The 24,242-nt window shown below is 46.6% G+C and overlaps 1 protein-coding gene across 2 annotated transcripts in view; it reads left to right on the top strand.

Moving 5' to 3' along the window:
• The window catches only part of LOC115192256 (rho GTPase-activating protein SYDE2), a 91,063-nt gene that overhangs the window by 48,198 nt on the left and 18,623 nt on the right, over positions 1-24,242 (top strand). For both annotated transcript variants that reach the window (XM_029750553.1, XM_029750554.1), the window contains exons 3-4: positions 4,999-6,191; positions 9,731-9,857. In XM_029750553.1, the coding sequence (XP_029606413.1) occupies positions 4,999-6,191; positions 9,731-9,857 (1,320 nt within the window). The remainder of the gene's footprint in view (positions 1-4,998; positions 6,192-9,730; positions 9,858-24,242) is intronic.

Raw genomic sequence — 24,242 nt, forward strand, 5'->3', positions numbered from 1 at the left:
TGTTTTAGGTTCTGTACAATATACATTGCCTTCGGAAAGTATTCAGATACCTTGACTTTTTTCACATTTTGTTACTTTACAGCTTTATTCTAAAATGTTTTAAATAGTTTTTTCCCTCATCAATCTACACACAATACCCTGTAATGACAAAGCAAAAACAGGTTTTAGAAATGTTGCTAATTTATAAAAACTGAAATATCACATTTACATAAGTATTCAGACCCTTTCTCAGTACTTTGTTGAAGCACATTTGGCAGCAATTACAGCATTGAGTCTTCTTGGGTATGACGCTACAATCTTGGCACAACCTTATTTGGGGAGTTTCTTCCATTCTTTTCTGCAGATCCTCTTAAGCTCTGTCAGGTTTAGATGTTCGATCGGGTTCTAGGGAAGAGGGTAATGAAGCCGGGCTCTCGCTGGGCCACTCAAGGACATTCAGAGACTTGTCCCGAAGCCACTCCTGCGTTGTCTTGGCTCTGTGCTTAGGGTCGTTGTCCTGTTGGAAGATGAACCTTCACCCCAGTCTGAGGTCCTGAGCACTCTGGTGCAGGTTTTCATCTAGGATCTCTCTATACTTTGCTCCGTTCATCTTTCCCTCCATCCTGACTAGTCTCCCAGTCCCTGCTGCCGAAAAACATCCCCACAACATGATGCTGTGGTATGGTGCCAGGTTTACTCCAGGCGTGACGCTTGGCAATCATGCCAAAGAGTTCAATCGTAGTTTCATTAGACCAGAGAATCTTGTTTCTCATGGTCTGAGAGTTTTTAGGTGTTTTTTGGCAAACTCCAAGCGGGCTGTCATGTGCCTTTTACTGAGGAGTGGCTTCCATCGGACCACTTTACCATAAAGGCCTGATTGGTGGAGTGCTGTAGAGATGGTTGTCCTTCTGGAAGGTTCTCCCATCTTCACAGAGGAACTCTAGAGCTCTGTCAGAGTGACCATCGGGTTCTTGGTCACATCCCTGACCAAGGCCCTTCTCCCAAGATTGCTCAGTTTGGCAGGGAGGCCAGGTCTAGGAAGAGTCTTGGTGGTTCCAAACGTTATCCATTTAAGAATGATGGAGGCCACTGTTCTTGGGGACCTTCAATGCTGCAGATTTTTTTTTTTGTACACTTCCCCAGATCTGTGCCTCGACACTCCTGTCTCGGACCTCTACGGACAATTCCTTCGACCTCATGGCTTGGTTTTTGCTTTGACATCAACTGTGGGACCTTATACAGACAGGGGTGTTCCTTTTCAAATCATGTCCAATCAATTGAATTTACCACAGGTGGACTCCAAGTTGTTGAAACATCTCAAGGATGATCAATGGAAACAGAATGCACGTGAGCTCAATTTCGAGTCTCATAGCGAAGGGTCTGAATAGTTATGTAAATAAGGTATTTCTGTTTTTTATTTTTAATACATTTGCAAAAATGTATAAAAACCTGTTCATTTTGTCATTATGGGGTATTGTGTGTAGATTACTGAAGATTTTGTTTTGTTTAATCCATTTTAGAATAAGGCTAACAAAATGTGGAAAAAGTCAAAGGGTCTGAATACTTTCCGAAGGCACTGTATAAATGAGTTACGTCAGCCATGTTACATGTTTTGGGCATCTTCTCCCTTGAAGCTGATGGTATTTTCCCTGTAGTGTGTGGAAAGGGAAAGGATTGAAAAGGGAAGAAATCCTATTAAGAAAGCGAATGGAAAAGCACTGTTTTACGTTTGAAACGGGCTCAAGCATCCGGTCCAGGAATGGGCAACTGCCGGCATGCGGCCCGCGACCCCACTTTTGAAGGACCTCCGATCAATCCCCCCCCAATTGTTTTGAACTCAGTCAGGGTCTGAACTTACTGTTGCGAGTTATAATAGTAGAATTTAATACACCACAGCCTGTAGTTTGTTTGCTGCCAGACAAAAGATACTAGACATCATTGTGGCTGCAGCAGAAAAGTTTTTGGGACTCAATGAAAGACTTGCAGGGGGTACTGGCGCCAGAAGACCCGCCCTCCCAGGTTCCTCTTGAGCTTGTGTAGGGATCAGATCTGTTTTATTTATTTTTAACAGAAAGTTGTTTGATTTATTTATTTTTTGTACGTTTTTAAAAAAATATTTCCATTTATTGGGGAATCCTGTTTCTATCTCGTATAGTAGGTGGCAGGATGCACATTGAAATTGTGTGATCGCCAATATAACATAGAAGAATAGTAGAATACACAAGGTGCCATTTCGAAATGTGGTTGTGCATCAGCAGTTTTTCTCTTTTGTTATGTCAGTCAACATTTTTAGATTGCTAAATTAGATCATCAGCCAGCTATCTAAACTTGTTATCATGGTCAAATTACCGGCCGGGCGGCTCCCATTGATTTTGTAAGTCAGTCTCACTCTGATATGATAATTAAAACTGCAAACATTTCTCTCCGCCCCATTGCAAAATGTGTAGAATTGCAGCAAACTAGCTCCAAAGTTGCCCATCCCTGATCTAAGCTGTAGCTAGCCTGGCATGAGGCTGAGGGATGAGGATTTCCCGGTCCATGTCCTCGCTGTACACCCTGCTCAGCGCTGGCTGGCTGCTGGACCAGAGATTATTTTAACCTGACAAACTTCTCCTGAAACAAAATAATAGAATTGCATTGCACAAGAGGGGTTGTTGTTGTCGTAGAAAGAGTTTGTATGCCTGGATGGTTTGTAGGAAGCAGGCTGAGGCCGCTGAAGGCCAGTGACAGTCCTACTTCAGACGCTTCCCACTAGACTCTCACTCTGGCCACAGAGCTTCTGTCTCTGACTAACATTCCTGAATGCAAGTTCATATCCCTGTTAGGCAAGTTGTAGATGCATACCAGACATACAGTATCTATACCTAGAGTAACAGACTGCCTTCAGTAATGTTAGCCTTGCACCGTGAAGCATTCCTCTTTGTAAAGCAGTTTGTTTCAGATGTGGCTTGCTTGCACCTTTGCTAATAAGATCTGGCGTAATCTAATTTGAATTTCCCCAGCATTTAATTCAATTAAACACAACACTAGAATGAATTATTAGCTAAGGGCTGACCTATTTTTTTCCAATGGTGAAGTTTGTCATGGTCTGACCTGGCATGTAAGTGGTTGCCAACAGTGTAAAGCAATGGAATTTAGTCCCATATTAGTCTAATTTCAACCCCTGTCCAACTGTCAGACGTCTAATCTTGGCACAAAGTGATAAGCTAAACACTGACATACAGTTGAAGTCGGAAGTTTACATACACCTTAGCCAAATACATTTAAACTCAGTTTTTCACAATTCCTGACATTTAATCCTAGTTAAAATTCCCTGTCTTAGGTCAGCTAGGATCACCACTTTATTTTAAGAATGTGAAATGTCAGAATAATAGTAGAGTGATTTATTTCAGCTTTTATTTCTTTCATCACATTCCCAGTGGGTCAGAAGTTTACATACACTCAATTAGTATTTGGTAGCATTGCCTTTAAATTGTTTAACTTGGGTCAAACGTTTTGGGTAGCCTTCCACAAGATTCCCACAATAAGTTGGGTGAATTTTGGCCCATTCCTCCTGACAGAGCTGGTGTAACTGAGTCAGGTTTGTAGGCCTCCTTGCTCACACATGCTTTTTCAGTTCTGCCCACAAATGTTCTATGGGATTGAGGTCAGGGCTTTGTGATGGCCACTCCAATACCTTGACTTTGTTGTCTTTAAGCCATTTTGCCACAACTTTGGAAGTATGCTTGGGGTCATTGTCCATTTGGAAGACCCATTTGCGACCAAGCTTTAACTTCGTGACTGATATCTTGAGATGTTGCTTCAATATATCCACATAATTTACCTCCCTCATGATGCCATCTATTTTGTGAAGTGCACCAGTCCCTCCTGCAGCAAAACACCCCCACAACATGATGCTTCCAACCCTGTGCTTCATGGTTGGGATGGTGTTCTTCGGCTTGCAAGCCTACCCCTTTTTCCTCCAAACATAACGACGGTCATTATGGCCAAACAGTTCTATTTTTGTTTCATCAGACCAGAGAACATTTCTCCAAAAAGTAGGATATTTGTCCTCATGTGCAGTTGCAAACCGTAGTCTGGCTTTTTTATGGTGGTTTTGGAGCAGTGGCTACTTCCTTGCTGAGCGGCCTTTCAGGTTATGTCAATATTAGGAGTCGTTTTATTGTGGATATAGATACTTTTGTACCTCTTTCCTCCAGCATCTTCACAAGGTCCTTTGATGTTGTTCTGGGATTGATTTGCACATTTCGCACCAAAGTACGTTCATTTCTAAGAGACAGAACACGTCTCCTTCCTGAGCGGTATGACGGCTGTGTCGTCCCATGGTGTTTATACTTACGTACAATTGTTTGTACAGATGAACGTGGTACCTTCAGGCGTTTGGAAATTGCTCCCAAGGATGAACCAGACTTGTGGAGGTCTACAATTTTTGCCTGATTTCTTTTGATTTTCCCATGATGTCAAGCAAAGAGGCACTAAGTTGGAAGGTAGGCCTTGAAATACATCCACAGGTGCACCTCCAATTTACTCAAATTATGTCAATTAGCCTATCAGAAGCTTCTAAAGCCATGACATCATTTTCTGGAATTTTCCAAGCTGTTTAAAGGCACAGTTAACTTAGTGTATGTAAACTTCTGACCGACTGGAATTGTGATACAGTGAATTATAAGTGAAATAATCTCTCTGTAAACAATTGTTGGACAATTACTTGTGTCATGCACAAAGTAGATGTCCTAACCGACTTGCCAAAACTATAGTTTGTTAACAAGATATTTGTGGAGTTGTTGAAAAACGAGTTTTATTGACTCCAACCTAAGTGTATGTAAACTTCTGACTTCAACTGTATACAGTAAGTACATGGCAAAAAATGCATTTAAGAAATCTTTCCTGTGCCCTTCTTTAGTGCCACGAGGTTGAGTGTTATCTTGGTTTATTATCTTGGTAATCTATTATCTTGGTGTATTTTCACAGTTTAAAATGATGTCTACCCCTCTCTCTGTCCTGGTTGTTTCCCTGCAGCAGAAGCCCCTGACCTGGCCATCTCTGGCTTCCCGCCGCCCTCCAGCCTCAACCCTGCCAAAAAGGGAAGCTCCCTCAACTGGTCATTCCCGGACAAGATCAAGTCCCCACGCACTGTCAGGAAACTCTCAATGAAGATGAAGAAGCTTCCGGAACTCAGCCGCAAGCTCAGCGTAAAAGGGACCCCTAGCAACAACAACAACAGTAGCTGCAACGGAGCCAGAGCGAGCAGCAACTTAGAGACAAGGACCCAGTATCCCAAAACCAATTACGGTTCAGAACCAGGCCCGGCTCCTCCCAGGTTGTCCCCAAGGGGTGGACAGGGGGCGGCGGCTAGCCATAATGTGATCTCGAGGTATCACCTGGACAGCAGTGTGTCGACGCAACAAAGCTACAGCAAGAAGAAGAGCAGCGGGACCTCCAAGTCGGCTAGCAAGGGGGGCTACCTCAGTGACGGGGACTCCCCAGAACTGGTGGCCAAGTCTGGGAAGCACGGGTCCTCAGAGGCCAAGGGAGGCAATGGGAAGGAGAAAGACCCAGCCACTGGAGGAGGAGAGAAAACAGGAGCTGGAGGAGTAACCAGAGGAAGTGGCAGCCCCAAGCTGCACGGCACAGAACTAGACATTGACGCGTTCCGCCACTACGCCTTCACAGAACAGCCTAAGTGCACCCAATACATCTCGGGCCTGATGAGCCTGCACTTCTACGGCGCCGAGGACCTCAAGCCACCACGCTTCGACTCCCGAGACGTCTACTGTGCCATCCAGGTGGACTCGGTCAACAAGGCGCGCACTGCCCTGCTCACCTGTCGAACCACCTTCCTAGACATGGACCACACCTTCAACATTGAGCTGGAGAACGCCCAGCACCTGAAGCTAGTGGTGTTCAGCTGGGACCCCACATCCAAGAAGAACCGGGTGTGCTGTTACGGCACAGTGGTGTTACCGGCACTCTTCAGGGTGAGCAGGAGTCATCAGCTGGCGGTGAAGCTGGAGCCTCGAGGCCTGATCTACGTGAAGCTGAACCTGATGGAGCAGTGGCAGAACTCCCTGGATGGAGGCTACAATGGGGACCGGGAGCCACAGATGTTTGGGGTGGAGGCCTGGAGGGTGGTGGTGAGGGAAAACACGGGACTCATGCTGCCCCTGCTCATCGAGAAGTGCATCACGGAGATCGAGACGAGAGGCTGCCAGGTGAGTTCAGTTCATGGTGTTAATGTTTAATGTTTTTACAGCCTTTTATGTCCAACAATGAAAATTTGGCCCACGGGCCTTGGACTTTCAGAGAACCCTTATTTAGACCTTGGACTTTCTTAGTTAGCCAACTACCGATTTTGGCAAGGAATAGCCGGTACAGTGCTTTTATATTGCGACAGCCAGCAAGCTGAGTGAGTGGCCTGGTTACTCAGCATTCGGTGCGAGAGGAACATGTCCAGAGGCGAGTTCTGGATGATTCTGGTTGAGTGGCAGACATTAGACCATGCATCACATAACAGGCCTTCTTGTTTTCATGGTTTTCATGTTGCAAGTGGCCTTTTAAGTGATACAGAAAGAGAGAGAGAGAGATGGAACAGAGCGAGACAGGCAGCAGGGGTATTGGGAGGCTGGCTGCAGATGTGCCATATGAGAACTGCCCTATAACTCTTCTTCCCGTCTTCTTCTTTGAAGCCCAGTGCCAAAGGAGAGAGACTCTCTAATTAGTCTCTCTCCTTTGGCACTGGTTTCTTCTAATTAGTTGGGATGCCATCCAGCCGTAAAAGTGTCTGGCTGCTACCGTAGAAAATCCATCCATCTTAGGGAGGATGCTACGGGCAGCAGGTGCCCTGAGTGGCTGGTCCTTGGTGGGGCAACCTCCATCGGGCCATTCTCCAGGGCCTTTCTCCAGGCCTCTCCACACAGCTCATATATCAGTCCTCTGGCTGGCTGCTCTACATGGGCTCGCCCTCAGTAGGGGACGGGGACTATGGCTACCAGCAGGCTCATAGGCAGACCTTCCTTCAGGTTCTTATAGAGGACATTTATCAGTGTTACTCTGAAGGGGCTGTCTGGCCTAGATTCTGAGCATGCCATGGGCCGGTCCCTAACTGGGGTGGCTATGCATTTGGGCCAATCAGTTTTGTGCTAATGGTTTTAGCCACTGGCCAAGTTCATTTATTACCTGTGTTTTCTTTGTACTCCTCCATTTATTTCTCTCTCCCCTTCTCACTCTCTGCATGCTCTCTCCATTTCTCTCTCCTGTTCTCTTTCTCTGTTGTTTAAAGAGACACACATATGTCAGAGACATAGTAGAGCTTATGTAAGGGGATATGACTATGTATCACTAGATGCAGTTTGGAGCTATCTTTACCCCGTGGTTCCCCCAGGGGCCCATGCTGAGAGGGGTTAGGAGGGGATCTACACCAGATTACACAGGAATTTATAGGACGTGTCACTGAGGCAGGCAGAGAGAGCCAGACACACAGCGTAGCATGTCTTTAGACATAATTATGTGTATCCCTAGATGGAGACTACTCTCGTTTCAGTGTCTCCACCAATGCATGGCCCGAGGGGCTCTGAAGCTTTTAAGGCACTTGGGGGATGATTGTGGCTGTTCTGAAAAGACTGCAGATTGGTGTCACAGAAGCGAGTAATGTGTGTGGATGCTGTAATGCGTGTTTTTTTGTGTTTGGTAGTGTCAGATTTCTTTAAGAAAGTACAGTATCTCTCTACCAGACATATTGAGAAAAATAGCCAGCTGATATCAGCTGCGCTAGTTGTGTTCTCTCAAGTAAAAAGTCATTTGACCAAGTATAAAATACGATTTGGTGAATTGTAGCGCTTGCATTGTTTTGCTAGAAGCTATGAGGGGTCAGAAGTCTGTAAATGGTGCAGGTGCAACCATCTTTTTTCAACCTGTGTGTCACAGGGGTCGTGAAATTGAGACCAAGACACAGCGTGGATAGTGCTCATTTTCAATATTTTAATGACGACACTTGACAAAATAACAAAACGACCAACACAGTCCCGTCAGGTACTCAGACTAGAACGGAAAACAACTACCCACAACCCCAAAGGAAAAACAGGCTGCCTAAGTATGGCTTCCAATCAGAGACAACGAAAGACACCTGCCTCTGATTGGAAACCATACCCGGCCGAACATGAAAATCAACACATAGAAATAGACAACTAGAACAAACCCACATAGAAACAGAAAACCCAAAATACATACAAAACAAACCCCCCTGCCACGCCCTGACCATACTACTATGGCAAATGACCTCTTTCACTGGTCATGACGTGACACTGTGAAGCTCCACTCCCTACTGATTGGCTTAGTTAGGGGTCCAACCTGTGTGTGTGTATGCTCGCTCATTCAGGGTTCAATCAGAAAGTCCTTGACTCACCACAGTAAACCATTCTGTTGTTTTTAATTAAGATGAGGACAGACCAGTATTTCCTATTTATTTGTGTGTGTGTGTGTGTGTGTGTGTGTGTGTGTGTGTGTGTGTGTGTGTGTGTGTGTGTGTGTGTGTGTGTGTGTGTGTGTGTGTGTGTGTGTGTGTGTGTGTGTGTGTGTATGTTGCTCAGCAGAGCTTCTACTGACCCTAAACTAAAGGTAGAGCTTTCTCTCAATGGACTTGCTCATTGTGCCCAGTGACTTCTGTTTACTTTTGCACAAAGCTAAATCCTTGCCTAATCTGCCCATTTTTCTCCCTCTCGTGTGAGGGAGGGATGTTTAGAAATGCTATACAGAACTGAGACATCTCAGGCACAAACAGTGTGGCTAGTAGCCTGTATAGACATGTGGTTGGAGCCTGTAGGTCTGTAAAAACTATAGATATTGTGTCCAGCTTAGTGTTGTCACGATACCAGAATTTTGACTTCGATACCAGGTTTAGTATCACAATAGTCGATACTGAAACATTACTCAATACCAAAACGATACTCGATACCGAAGCGATACCACAGCAAACCAAAAAAAAACTGATTAGCTAAAGTCCCAGAGTAACCACTGGGCTTTCTTTTTTTAAACATTAAACAATATGTTAATAACCGGTAGAACTAAAATAACAAGTAGAATATCTTCTATATTCAATTTCTTTCAAAAAATAAAACATACATTTTCCTTATGCAAAACCATATGAGACTCAGAGCATCCAAAATGACATAAAAAAACACTTTTAAGCTCATTTCTGAAGCTTCTATATTGCAATATAGTCTACACACCATAGAAATACAATGGATTTTACACAGCATACTACGATTCCCAGAGAGCATTTCAACTCCCAGAGTGCAATGCTCCACCCACGGCTGATGGCTGGCTACTGATAGCAAGCCCAGACAAATGCAAAGTAGTCTAAATAAATTGCTGTCATAGCTAAGTTATGAGTGCATTTCACATTCATTTTGGGTTGTAGTGATATTATAATGCTCACATGAATGTCATGCTGAATATACACAAAACATTGCTCCACACCTGCTCTTTCCATAACATAGACTGACCAGATGAATCCAGGTGAAAGCTATGCTCCCTTATTGATGTCATTTGTTAAATCCACTTCAATCAATATATATGAAGGGGAGGAGACAAGTTAAAGGAGAATTTTTAAGCCTTGAACCAATTGAGACTGGGTTGTGTATGTGGGTGAATGGGTTGTGAATGACCTGGTTATATTTGGGAAAATATTTAACATTGGTGTGTGTTTTTGCAAGTTGTGTGTGTGTATTCAACCTGGTTGTGTGTGTTTCTGCAGGTTGTGGGCCTCTACCGTCTGTGTGGCTCAGCATCAGTAAAGAAGGAGCTGCGGGAGGCCTTTGAGAGGGACAGCCTAGGAGTGGAGCTCTGTGAAAACACCTACCCTGACATCAACGTCATCACAGGTAACATTACACTGCCAACCGCATCACAACCTCTGTCCCCTAACATATATTAAAACCCTTGCTGTGTGTGTGACGTATACACATGGCATACGAGTCTGTGTGTGTGCTTGTGCGTGCGTGCGTGCGTGTTTTATAGTAAAAGCATTCCAGTCAGCATACCACCGGTATGTGAGTGTGCCTGAGGGGAGAGTCCTCACACGAACCAGCCAACCATCCAGGCCAATGTGCATTTAGGTCAATCCTTCATTCCTCTCTTCCTGGTTCTGACACACCACTCTCTCTGACCACCTCCGGAACACGCCCACACACACACACACACACACACACACACAGTTTTGCCATTATCTACACAAGAGGAGACAATATCCCAGTTTCACTCTGCTTAAAGTACTGTAATTCCTCACTGGTTTCTATCAGTGTCAGTGACAAACTAGGACAAACTATTTCATTGACTAAATATTATTTGTTCTGCCTGAACATGTGGGGACTGGCGTGAATGTCCAATTTTCCCCTTTCCCCTGCAGAAGGATATTAGCCTGATCAAAATGGCTGAATTAACAAACACCAATTATCTGTTCACTTCTAGAGTCTGCCTGCCATGTCACCTTCAGTCAACCAATGAATACAGATTCCGGGAATAGACAGTTAATAGAAAAATACTTGCTCATGGATTTCTCACACCAAAAAAAGAGGAAGACCATGGAAGCCCTCTGCATTGTGGGATTGGGAAGAGGCCCATATAGGTGTCCTCGTATGATGCCTGCTTTGATCTGAATGCATTTGCATGGCAGAGCAAAGAACACAGTTAATAGTTGAACGGGTAATAAAAAAAGGGCCAACACCAGTGTGGATTGTTGTTTTTTGCTTGCTGCCTAAATTTGCTCTGCCGAGCATGCGGCTGTTACAGATGGGCTGATGAAGTGGAGTGAGGGAGAGAGAGAAAGAAAGAGAGGAAGGGTGGTTGTCCTGGGCTGGGCAGGGCTGGGTTAGGCTGGGTAGAGAGCGGTGGTAGATAGAAGGGCTTGGGGTATGGGGGTATGGGGGTTGGTGGTTTAAGTGGAGTCAGGCCAGCCAGAGAGAGAGAGAGAGAGGCTAGCTAATAAGCATGCCAAACGTATGAGCTAAGAGGAGTCGGTGAGCGCTGGCTTGTCACACGGCTAATTTAAAAGGCAGAGGTAGTGAAAAGGAAGACCAAGTCAAAGTTCAATCCAAAGCTTGCAAAACATGTGCACTGCCTGGCCTTCCTTTGTTTCAAACCTTGATCCCAGACAAAGTTACCAACTTCACTAAACAGCCTCATCATGGTTGTCATGCTCTGATTACAGAACAGTAGCTGACATAAATGAACTGAATTTATTTAGCTAACTCTGTTTTTGTATCAGCAGATTTTCTGGGGTTAGATTTTCCTTGCACTTTCAGTTTAACCCCATAAAGTTTTTGCTATGTACATTCAGACGTTTTATTGTAGGTTAACACGGAGTCAGTAGACAGACAGCAGGAGTCTAGACTTTGCAGATCTGTACTGTAATTGAATCAGAGTCTGTGTTAACAGCTGGGATGTGGCTTAAATCAGGGAGGGAGGTGGAGGGGGCCAGAAGCGCTCTCTCTCTCTCTCTCTCTCTCAGCCCCCTTTGACTAGGGGACATTCCCCCAGGATCCAGTGTCCACAGAGCCACCCTCCAGTCCCCCAGCCCTCCAGTCCCACAGCCCTCCAGTCCCACAGCCCTCCAGTCCCACAGCCCTCCAGTCCCACAGCCCTCCAGTCCCACAGCCCTCCAGTCCCACAGCCCTCCAGTCCCACAGCCCTCCAGTCCCACAGCCCCTTTAGACAGGAGCACAGATGGAGGGACAAGCTACTCGATTTACTTTTAGTCACGGTTGTGTGTTTCAGTCCACCGGGCAGAGATTACCTCGGACTCCTCTGGTCCTGCTTGTAGAATCCGTAATGCTTAACCAAGGGAGGCAGTTGAGAGGCCTACTGGGTCAGTAACAGGGTCAGTAACAGTTCTTCTTGAAGTATCATTTATTTTTAGCCCATGTAACATAGCTAGGAGCCTATACAAGGATCCCTTGTGTGGTGTTCATGTTTTTGTTATTCGCCCAATGTTCACAGGTCTGATGGACCCAATACGGCCATAACAATTTACGTAAAAAATACTTAATACTTAGATGTTGACCTATATCAATTACAAGCAGTATAGACAGCATACATGGTTCATATTTGCCATTTACCTCTGCTAGATCACATTTATCAATAAAAGCGCTGTTTTTTTGAATATAATCAAAACATGGGTGGAATAAATCATGTTTATCTTGAACAAATATAAATGAAACAAGGTTTTCATCACTATTGATGTTTATTGCTTGGAGCTGAACAAATTGGAAGGACAAATTTTACATACGCTATTTTATGGAAATGATAAATGAGCCCCATTGAACACAAATTAAGGCTGGTCTACACACCACAAGAGGGACAGAGTTTTACTGTGTGTGGTTGCAAATGTATTTCTTGCACTTGATGCATGTGTACTGTCTTCCTGTCCTTCTTGGGTCCCAACACACCGCAGCGCTTCTTCTTGTTGCTACCGGCTGCAATCTACAATGATGAAAACACAGAGTTCAGGAATTTTATTAACATCTCACTCACATATATAGTTACAGCAGGTCAAGGTAGGAGAGTCTCTCACTCACACACACAACATCACTCACACCAGCATCCTCCTCCTGAATCCTCCTCACTATGGCTGCAGAAGCTGGGGTCCTTGGGATATGTTGCCTCCTCTGGATTTGAGGTCGTACCAATGACTTGCCCAGCTCCTCGACAAAGAGCCGTCTCCTCTGGAGCTTCCCTCTGTTCCAATCTGTGTTCAACGCCATTCAGATGACAACCGCGTTGTAAGCTGAGATGTCCAAGATGTTGAAGAATATCACAAGTGGCCAGCGTAGGGTTCTTCTTTTGCAGCTGTAGCCAGTCACCAGCTTGTCTAAATTGTCCACCCCTCCTTTTGTGGCATTGTAATCCATTATGATTTCTGGTTTCCCGGCCACACAGACTCGCCCATCCCTATGCAGCGTACTCATGAGTACCACATTTTTGCCTTTCTTTGGCACATAGTACACTAGGGACGTGTCAGCCGTGAACACAAACTCAGAGGAATTAATAGGCCTGTTCCCTGTATTTGACAGCTGACGTGGGAGCTCTGGCTTGTTTTTTCGTACTGTTCTTACCATCGTCAGCTTCCTCTTGAGGAGCTCCTGTCCCAGCTTATCAAATCAAATTGTATTAGTCACATGCGCCGAATACAACAGGTGTAGTAGACCTTACAGTGAAATGCTTACTTACGAGCCCCTAACCAACAATGCAGTTTAAAAAGAAATACAGATAAGATAAGATAAGAAATAAAAGTCATTAAAGAGCAGCAGTAAATAACAATAGCGAGACTATATACAGGGGGGTACCGATACAGGAAGCGGCGCAGGTCCTAGTCCAGGCACTTGTCATCTCCCGTCTGGATTACTGCAACTCGCTGTTGGCTGGGCTCCCTGCCTGTGCCATTAAACCCCTACAACTCATCCAGAACGCCGCAGCCCGTCTGGTGTTCAACCTTCCCAAGTTCTCTCACGTCACCCCGCTCCTCCGCTCTCTCCACTGGCTTCCAGTTGAAGCTCGCATCCGCTACAAGTCCTTGGTGCTTGCCTACGGAGCTGTGAGGGGAACGGCACCTCCGTACCTTCAGGCTCTGATCAGGCCCTACACCCAAACAAGGGCACTGCGTTCATCCACCTCTGGCCTGCTCGCCTCCCTACCTCTGAGGAAGCACAGTTCCCGCTCAGCCCAGTCAAAACTGTTCGCTGCTCTGGCACCCCAATGGTGGAACAAGCTCCCTCACGACGCCAGGACAGCGGAGTCAATCACCACCTTCCGGAGACACCTGAAACCCCACCTCTTTAAGGAATACCTGGGATAGGATAAAGTAATCCTTCTAACCCCCCCCCCCCCCCCCAAAAGATTTAGATGCACTATTGTAAAGTGGTTGTTCCACTGGATATCATAAGGTGAATGCACCAATTTGTAAGTCGCTCTGGATAAGAGCGTCTGCTAAATGACTTAAATGTAAATGTAAATGATACAGAGTCGATGTGCGGGGGCACCGGTTAGTTGAGGTGGTAATATGTACATGTAGGTAGAGTTATTAAAGTGACTATGCATAGATGATAACAACAGAGAGTAGCAGCGGTGTAAAAGGGGGGGGGGCAATGCAAATAGTCTGGGTAGCCATTTGATTAGGTGTTCAGGAGTCTTTCCTCTGTCACCACCTGGTATAGAGGTCCTGGATGGCAGAAGGCTTGGCCCCAGTGATGTACTGGGCCGTTCGCACTACGCTCTGTAATGCCTTGCAGTCGGAGGCCGAGCAGTTGCCATACCAGGCAGTGATGCAACCAGTCAGGATGCTCTTGATGGTGCAGTTGTAGAAACTTTTGAGGATCTGAGGACCCATGCCAAATCTTTTCAGTCTCCTGAGGGGGAATAGGTTTTATCGTGCCCTCTTCACGACTGTCTTGGTGTGTTTGGACCATGTTAGTTTGTTGGTGATGTGGACACCAAGGAACTTGAAGCTCTCAACCTGCTCCACTGCAGCCCCGTCGATGAGAATGGGGTGTGCTCGGTCCTCTTTTTCCTGCAGTTCACAATCATCTCCTTTGTCTTGATCACATTGAGGGAGAGGATGTTGTCAAGGCACCACACGGCCAGGTCTCGGACCTCCTCCCTATAGGCTGTCTTGTCGGTGATCAGGCCTACCACTGTTGTGTCATTAGCAAACTTAATGATGGTGTTGGAGTCGTGACTGGCCGTGCAGTCATGAGTGAACAGGGGTACAGGAGGGGACTGAGCACGCTCCCCTGAGGGGCCCCTGAGTTGAGGATCAGCGTGGCGAATGTGTTATTACCTACCCTTACCACCTGGGTGCGGCCCGTCGGAAGTCCAGGATCCAGTTGCAGAGGCAGGTGTTTAGTCCCAGGGTCCTTAGCTTATTGATTTGCTTTGAGGGCACTATGGTATTGAACGCTGAGCTGTAGTCAATGAATAGCATTCTCACATAGGTGTTCCTTTTGTCCAGGTTGGAAAGGGAAGTGTGGAGTGCAATAGAGATTGCATCATCTGGGGATCTGTTGGGGCGGTATACAAATTCAAGTGGGTCTAGGGTTGGGTGTTGAGCCATGACCAGCCTTTCAAAGCACTTCATGGCTACAGATGAGTGCTATGGGTCGGTAGTCATTTAGGCAGGTCAATTTAGAGTTCTTGGGCACAGGCACTATGGTGGTCTGCTTGAAACATATTGGTTTTACAGACTCGGACAGGGAGAGGTTGAAAATGTCAGTGAAGACACTGTGGGGATGATGTCATCGACGCACTTATTGATGAAGCCAATGACTGATGTGGTGTACTCCTCAATGCCATCGGAGGAATCCCGTAACATATTCCAGTCTGTGCTAGCAAAAGAGTCCTGTAGCTTAGCATCTGCTTCATCTGACTACTTTTTTATTGATCTAGTCACTGGTGCTTCCTGCTTTAATTTGAGCTTGTAAGCAGGAATCAGGAGAATAGAATTATGGTCAGATTTGCGAAATGGAGGGCGAGGGAGAGCTTTGTATGTGTCTCTGTGTGTGGAGTAAAGGTGGTCCAGAGTTTTTTCCCCTCTGGTTGCACATTTAACATGCTGATAGAAATTTGGTAAAATGGATTTAAGTTTCCCTGCATTAAAGTCCATGGCTACTAGGAGGGCCGCCTCTGGGTGAGCATTTTCTTGTTTGCTTATAGCGGAATACAGCTCATTCAGTGCTGTCTTAGTGCCAGCCTCTGACTGTGGTGCTATGTAAACAGCTACGAAAAATAGAGATGAAAACTCTCTGGGTAGATAGTGTGGTCTACAGCTTATCCTGAGATACTCTACCTCAGACGAGCAATAGCTCGAGACTCCCTTAGATATCGTGCACCAGCGGTTATTTACAAAAACACTTTGTCCGTTGCCCCTTGTCTTACCAGACGCTGCTGTTCTATCCTGCCGGTGCAACGTATAACCAACCAGCTGTATGTTGATAGTGTCGTCGTTCAGCCACGACTCTGTGAAGCATAAGATATTACTGTTTTGAATGTCCCGTTGGTAGTTTAATCTTCCGCGAAGGTATTTTATTCTCCAAAGAATGCACGTTTGCTAGCTGAATGGAAGGAAGTGGGGGTTTATTCGATCGCCTACGAATTCTCATAAGGCAGATCTGGGCCTGTTCCCGAGAAAGCAGTATATCGTTCGCGTCGGGCTCGTCAGACTCGTCAAAAGAAAAAAGGATTCTGCTAGTCCGTGGTGAGTAATCGCAGTCCTGATGTCCAGAAGTTATTTCCGGTCATAAGAGACGGTAGCGGCAACATTATGTACAAAATAAGTAAAAAAATAAGTTACGAACAAAAAAACGCAATCGGTTGGGGGCACATAAAACTGCCTTTTTCTCCGGCGCTGTTTTACTTATCACATGTGATGTTGCGGCCACGGAGTCCCTGTCACGTCCAAGACAACCTGTATCCCTTGGTTCTTCTCAGGGGCTCCTCCCCTAGTGCCCCCGTATACACTTGCAAGTTCCACACATATGATGAAGCAGCATCGCAGTCAGCCCAGATCTTGATTCCATATTTTGCGGGTTAAGATGATATGTACTGCCTGAAGGGGCAGCAGCACCTAAATGGTAAAAGCTGCTCATCAACAGTAACGTTGGGCCCAGGGTTGTAAAACAGGGGAAGGCGGTCCACCCACTTGTCCCACACACTGACCTGATTGCAGCTAGCTTGTCTCTCTGCCGCCGAACTGGTCTGGTGTCTCGGTTATCGGAGTGGATAATCCTGGAAATAATGTGGAAGTTTTCCAGATACATTGTTGCACAGAAACGTTGTCTGCCAGTTTCTGCATCCCACAAGGATTCTGTGGATTCCCCATTTGGATCTGAAAACACCAGCAAGGATAAGAACCCCAAAGTATGCATGTCAATGAGTTTGGTCCATCTCCTTCCGTCTTTCTCCAAAAACACACCTTCCCTCCAAATTAGTGCAGTCCAGAATAATTTTCTGAATGGTGTCTGGGATGAACAGTTCAAAAGAAGACTTTATGTCCTGCACATGAGTAACCGCCATCTGCGTCGGCCCTGGTTGCATCCTTATCACATTGGCAGCCATGCGGGGTGGCTCATTCCTTGGGCAAGAAGACCGCTCAATAAAAAAAAAATGACATCCATATTTCTCCTCCTTCAAGCTGCTGATGAGCTGGCTGCTGACGGGCTGGTCCTGGGACTGGCTGGGGGTCAATCTCATCCTCTTCTTCCAACTCCCTGTCAGACACCGAATTGACAGAGATATGGTCTTCATATTCTGAAAATTCTTCATCTTCACACACTACAAAGGGTAAAGAGTGCGAGAAAAGCAGGAGACAGGCAGGGAGACAGACAGACAGGTTCTTGGTGCTAGGCCAGGGAGGAGGAGGACAGAGTGAAGGCACACAGCAAACCTTTTTGTTTAATTTGTACTTGTTTTCACCTACACATATACACACACACACACACTTTTCCACACTATTATTACCCTCGGTTCAAGTGGACCGAAACACCACATATGTAATATACATGTGTAGGGGGGTGCAGTGTGCACTCAATGAAAATGTGTTATTTTACGCACTCAATGAAAATGTGTTATTTTACATGTTCTTCACAGAAAATGAGCCAAGGCCAATGAGTCTCAGGTTCAATCATTGTATCATTTTTATTTTAGTAAACATTGAATATGGGTCCTTACAGACCCGAACACCACACAAGGGTTAACTGATGTTGTTGCTCCACCTGGTAGCTAATGCAAGGACATTTGACAGTTATCTGAGAGGATAGCCCTATCAGCCCTTTCAAGCAACTTTCTGCTTGGCAGGAAGCTAACAAGAAGCCTCAGTGATGTGTTCTAAAATGAACAGAACAGTGAAAGGTAGGCCAGTGTTTTGGGGTGCCAGTTGCTCCAAAGAAGAAACCGAAAGTGGAGACTCCTTTTTCACTTGTTAGTTTGTTATAGGGTTGCAAAGGGAGGGTATTATATTACTGCTAACATTCTATGTTTACCTGTAAACTACCAGAATTTGGGTAACTTTCAAGGATTTTATCACATGACATCTAGTGGCCTTTTTGGGTACTTGAGATTATCACAGGTGTCTGTAATTATCTTTGGGCCTCTGTGTGGTCTTATAAACTCAGCAAAAAAAGAAAGGTCCTCTCACTGTCAACTGCGTTTATTTTCAGAAAACTTAACGTGTAAATATTTGTATGAACATTAGATTCAACAACTGCGACATAAACGGAACAAGTTCCACAGACATGTGACTAACAGAAATTGAATAATATGTCCCTGAACAAAAGGGGGGGGCAAAATCAAAAGTAGCAGTCAGTATCTGGTGTGGCCACCAGCTGCATTAAGTACTTCAGTCCATCTCCTTCTCATGGACTGCACCAGATTTGTCAGTTCTTGCTGTGAGATGTTACCCCACTCTCCCACCAAGGCACCTGCAAATTCCCAGACATTTCTGGGGGGGAATGGCCCTAGCCCTCACCCTCTGATCCAACAGGTCCCAGACGTGCTCAATGGGATTGAGATCCGGGTTCTTCGCTGGCCATGGCAGAACACTGACATTCCTGTCTTGCAGGGAATCCTGCACAGAACGAGCAGTATGACTGGTGGCATTGTCATGCAGGAGGGTCATGTCAGGATGAGCCTGCAGGATGGGTACCACATGAGGGAGGAGGATGTCTTCCCTGTAACGCACAGCGTTGAGATTGCCTGCAATGACAACAAGCTCAGTCCGATGATGCTGTGACACCCCACCCCAGACCATGACGGACCCTCCACCTCCAAATTGATCCTGCTCCAGAATACAGGCCTCGGTGTAACGCTCACTCCTTTGACGATAAACGCGAATCCGACCATCACCCCTGGTGAGACAAAACCGCAACTCTTCAGTGAAGAGAACATTTTGCCAGTCCTTCTGGTCCAACGATGGTGGGTTTGTGCCCAAAGGCGACGTTGTTGCCGGTGATGTCTGGTGAGGACTTGCCTTACAACAGGCCTACAAGCCCTCAGTCCAGCCTCTCTCAGCCTATTGCGGACAGTCTGAGCACTGATGGAGGCATTGTGCGTTCCTGGTGTATCTCGGGCAGTTGTTGTTGCCATCCTGTACCTGTTCCGCAGGTGTGATGTTCGGATGTACCGATCCTGTGCAGGTGTTACACGTGGTCTGCCACTGCGAGGACGATCAGCTGTCCGTCCTGTCTCCCTGTAGCGCTGTCTTCGGCCTCTCACAGTACGGACATTGCAATTTATTGCCCTGGCCACATCTACAGTCCTCATGCCTCCTTGCAGTATGCCTAAGGCACGTTCACGCAGATGAGCAGGGACCCCTAAATATATACCGTCAACTTAGTGAATACCATTGGTGTTTAATATAAGTGTTTCAGCATGTAATGTCCTTTATATATTTTTTACACACTTTGTAAAATACATAATGTCAATGTCTTTGTTGTAAATATTGACGCCAATCTGGTGGCAGTTGTGAGTAAAAGTCAGTAGTTGGAAGAGTTGCAGAATTAATTGAAAATAATGCCATTGTAGCGGATGCGAGCTTCAACTGGAAGCCAGTGGAGAGAGCGGAGGAGCGGGGTGACGTGAGAGAACTTGGGAAGGTTGAACACCAGACGGGCTGCGGCGTTCTGGATGAGTTGTAGGGGTTTAATGGCACAGGCAGGGAGCCCAGCCAACAGCGAGTTGCAGTAGTCCAAACGGGAGATGACAAGTGCCTGGATTAGGACCTGCGCCGCTTCCTGTGTGAGGCAGGGTCGTACTCTGCGAATGTTGTAGAGCATGAACCTACAGGATCGGGTCACCGCCTTGATGTTAGTGGAGAACGACAGGGTGTTGTCCAGGATCACGCCAAGCTTCTTAGCACTCTGGAAGGAGGACACAAGGGAGTTGTCAACCGTGATGGCGAGATCATGGAACGGGCAGTCCTTCCCCGGGAGGAAGAGCAGCTCCGTCTTGCCGAGGTTCAGCTTGAGGTGGTGATCCGTCATCCACACTGATATGTCTGCCAGACATGCAGAGATGCGATTCGCCGCCTGGTTATCAGAAGGGGGAAAGGAGAAGATTAATTGTGTGTCGTCTGCATAGCAATGATAGGAGAGACCATGTGAGGATATGACAGAGCCAAGTGACTTGGTGTATAGCGAGAATAGGAGAGGGCCTAGAACAGAGCCCTGGGGGACACCAGTGGTGAGAGCGCGTGGTGCGGAGACAGATTCTCGCCACGCCACCTGGAAGGAGCGACCTGTCAGGTAGGACGCAATCCAAGCGTGGGCCGCGCCGGAGATGCCCAACTCGGAGAGGGTGGAGAGGAGGATCTGATGGTTCACAGTATCAAAGGCAGCAGATAGGTCTAGAAGGATGAGAGCAGAGGAGAGAGAGTTAGCTTTAGCAGTGCGGAGAGCGTGACACACAGAGAAGAGCAGTCTCAGTTGAATGCCCAGTCTTGAAACCTGACTGATTAGGATCAAGAAGGTAATTCTGAGAGAGATAGCAGGAGAGCTGGCCAAGGACGGCACGTTCAAGAGTTTTGGAGAGAAAAGAAAGAAGGGATACTGGTCTGTAGTTGTTGACATGGGAGGGATCGAGTGTAGGTTTTTTCAGAAGGGGTGCAACTCTCGCTCTCTTGAAGACGGAAGGGACGTAGCCAGCGGTCAAGGATGAGTTGATGAGCGAGGTGAGGTAGGGGAGAAGGTCTCCGGAAATGGTCTGGAGAAGAGAGGAGGGGATAGGGTCAAGTGGGCAGGTTGTTGGGCGGCCGGCCGTCACAAGACGCGAGATTTCATCTGGAGAGAGAGGGGAGAAAGAGGTCAAAGCACAGGGTAGGGCAGTGTGAGCAGGACCAGCGGTGTCGTTTGACTTAGCAAACGAGGATCGGATATCGTCAACCTTCTTTTCAAAATGGGTGACGAAGTTATCTGCAGAGAGGAAGGAGGGGGGGGAGGGGGAGGAGGATTCAGGAGGGAGGAGAAGGTAGCAAAGAGCTTCCTAGGGTTAGAGGCAGATGCTTGGAATTTAGAGTGGTAGAAAGTGGCTTTAGCAGCAGAGACAGAAGAGGAGAATGTAGAGAGGAGGGATTGAAAGGATGCCAGGTCCGCAGGGAGGCGAGTTTTCCTCCATTTCCGCACGGCTGCCTGGAGCCCTGTTCTGTGAGCTCGCAGTGAGTCGTCGAGCCACGGAGCAGGAGGGGAGGACCGAGCCGGCCTGGAGGATAGGGGACAGAGAAAATCAAAGGATGCAGAAAGGGAGGAGAGGAGGGTTGAGGAGGCAGAATCAGGAGATAGGTTGGAGAAGGTTTGAGCAGAGGGAAGAGATAGGATGGAAGAGGAGAGAGTAGCGGGAGAGAGAGAGCGAAGGTTGGGACGGCCCATCCGAGTAGGGGCAGAGTGAGAAGTGTTGGATGAGAGCGAGAGGGAAAAGGATACAAGGTAGTGGTCGGAGACTTGGAGGGGAGTTGCAATGAGATTAGTGGAAGAACAGCATCTAGTAAAGATGAGGTCAAGCGTATTGCCTGCCTTGTGAGTAGGGGGGGAAGGTGAGAGGGTGAGGTCAAAAGAGGAGAGGAGTGGAAAGAAGGAGGCAGAGAGGAATGAGTCAAAGGTAGACGTGGGGAGGTTAAAGTCACCCAGAACTGTGAGAGGTGAGCCATCCTCAGGAAAGGAACATGTCAAGCTCATTGATGAACTCTCCAAGGGAACCTGGAGGGCGATAAATGATAAGGATGTTAAGCTTGAAAGGGCTGGTAACTGTGACAGCATGGAATTCAAAGGAGGCGATAGACAGATGGGTCAGGGGAGAAAGAGAGAATGTCCACTTGGGAGAGATGAGGATTCCAGTGCCACCACCCCGCTGGCTCGATGCTCTAGGGGTATGCGAGAACACGTGGGCAGACGAGGAGAGAGCAGTAGGAGTAGCAGTGTTATCTGTGGTAATCCATGTTTCCGTCAGCGCCAGGAAGTCTAGGGACTGGAGGGTAGCATAGGCTGAGATGAACTCAGCCTTGTTGGCCGCAGACCGGCAGTTCCAGAGGCTGCCGGAGACCTGGAACTCCACGTGGGTCGTGCGCGCTGGGACCACCAGGTTAGAGTGGCAGCGGCCACGCGGTGTGAAGCGTTTGTATGGCCTGTGCAGAGGGGAGAGAACAGGGATAGACAGACACATAGTTGACAAGCTACAGAAGAGGCTACGCTAATGCAAAGGAGATTGGAATGACAAGTGGACTACACGTCTCGAATGTTCAGAAAGTTAAGCTTACGTTGCAAAAATCTTATTGACTAAAATGACGAAAATGATACAGTACTGCTGGCTGGTGGAGTAGGCTAGCTAGCAGTGGCTGCGTTGTTGACTTTGAACGTGTAGCTGGCTAGGTAACCTCGATAGTTTCAGTACTACACCTTGTCATGATACAAAAGCAACTTTGTAGCTAGCTAACATAACACTAATCAAGACGTTCCTTTGTAATGTATTTAGTTTCTACAGTGCTGCTCGTCGGTAATAGTTGGCTACTTTTGGAAAAATGGCGTCGCGGGGGACGGAAATAGCTGGCTAGCTAACCTCGATAATTACTAAACTACACAATTATCAAGCTATGACAAAGACAGCTATGTAGCTAGCTAGCTAACACTGCACTAGTCAAATCGTTCCATTGTAATGTATTAGTATCTACAGCGCTGCTAGTCGGTAGCGGTTGGCTAGCTAGCAGTGGGTTTGATGATGACTAGGTCTGGAGTCTGGACAACGGACAACGGCGTCGCGGCTGGCTAGCTAACCTCGATAATTACTCTAAACTACACAATTATCTTAGATACAAAGACAGCAAAGACAGCTATGTAGCTAGCTAACTAACACGGCACTAGTCAAATCGTTCCGTTGTAATGTATTAGTATCTACAGCGCTGCTAGTCGGTAGCGGTTGGCTAGCTAGCAGTGGGTTTGATGATGACTAAGTCTGGAGTCTGGACAACGGACAACGGCGTCGCGTCGCGGCTGGCTAGCTAATCTCGATAATTACTCTAAACTACACAATTATCTTAGATACAAAGACAGCAAAGACAGCTATGTAGCTAGCTAACTAACACTAAACTAATCAAGTCGTTTCGTTGACATCATGTCTCGCTCCATCCACCAACGCCAAGTTGCACCACAGACTGTCCAGGAGTTGGCGGATGCTTTAGTCCAGGTCTGGGAGGAGATCCCTCAGGAGACCATCCGCCACCTCATCAGGAGCATGCCCAGGCGTTGTAGGGAGGTCATACAGGCACGTGGAGGCCACACACACTACTGAGCCTCATTTTGACTTGTTTTAAGGACATTACATCAAAGTTGGATCAGCCTGTAGTGTGGTTTTCCACTTTAATTTTGAGTGTGACTCCATATCCAGACCTCCATGGGTTGATAAATTGGATTTCCATTGATTATTTTTGTGTGATTTTGTTGTCAGCACATTTAACTATGTAAAGAAAAAAGTATTTAATAAGATTATTTCTTTCATTCAGATATAGGATGTGTTGTTTAAGTGTTCCCTTTATTTTTTTGAGCAGTGTTTATGAATGAGTGATGGTATAGAACGGCATAGGCAAGATGCAGTGGATGGTATAGAGTACAGTGTATACATATGAGATGAGTAATGTAGGGTATGTAAACATTATATGAAGTGGCATTGTTTAAAGTGGCTAGTGATACATTTATTACATCAATTTTTCCATTATTAAAATGGCTGGAGTTGAGTCAGTATGTTGGCAGCAGCCACTCAATGTTAGTGATGGCTGTTTAACAGTCTGATGGCCTTGAGATAGAAGCTGTTTTTCATTCTCTCGGTCCCCGCTTTGATGCACCTGTACTGACCTTGCCATCTGGATGATAGCGGGGTGAACAGGCAGTGGCTCGGGTGGTGTAGGTGTCCTGGAGGGCAGGTAGTTTGCCCCCGGTGATGCGTTGTGCAGATCTCACTACCCTCTGGAGAGCCTTAAGGTTGTGGGCGGAGCAGTTGCCATACCAGGCGGTGATACAGCCCAACAGGATGCTCTCGATTGTGCATATGTAAAAGTTTGTGAGTGTTTTTGGTGACAAGCCGAATTTCTTCAGCCTCCTGAGGTTGAAGAGGGACTGCTGCGCCTTCTTCACCACGCTGTCTGTGTGGTTGGACCATTTCAGTTTGTCCGTGATGTGTACGCCGAGGAACTTAAAACTTTCTACCCTCTCCGCTACTGTCCCGTCAATGTGGATAGGGGGCTG

This window comes from Salmo trutta, chromosome 4, assembly GCF_901001165.1.
Source record: "Salmo trutta chromosome 4, fSalTru1.1, whole genome shotgun sequence".
Classification (NCBI taxonomy): Eukaryota; Metazoa; Chordata; class Actinopteri; order Salmoniformes; family Salmonidae; genus Salmo; species Salmo trutta.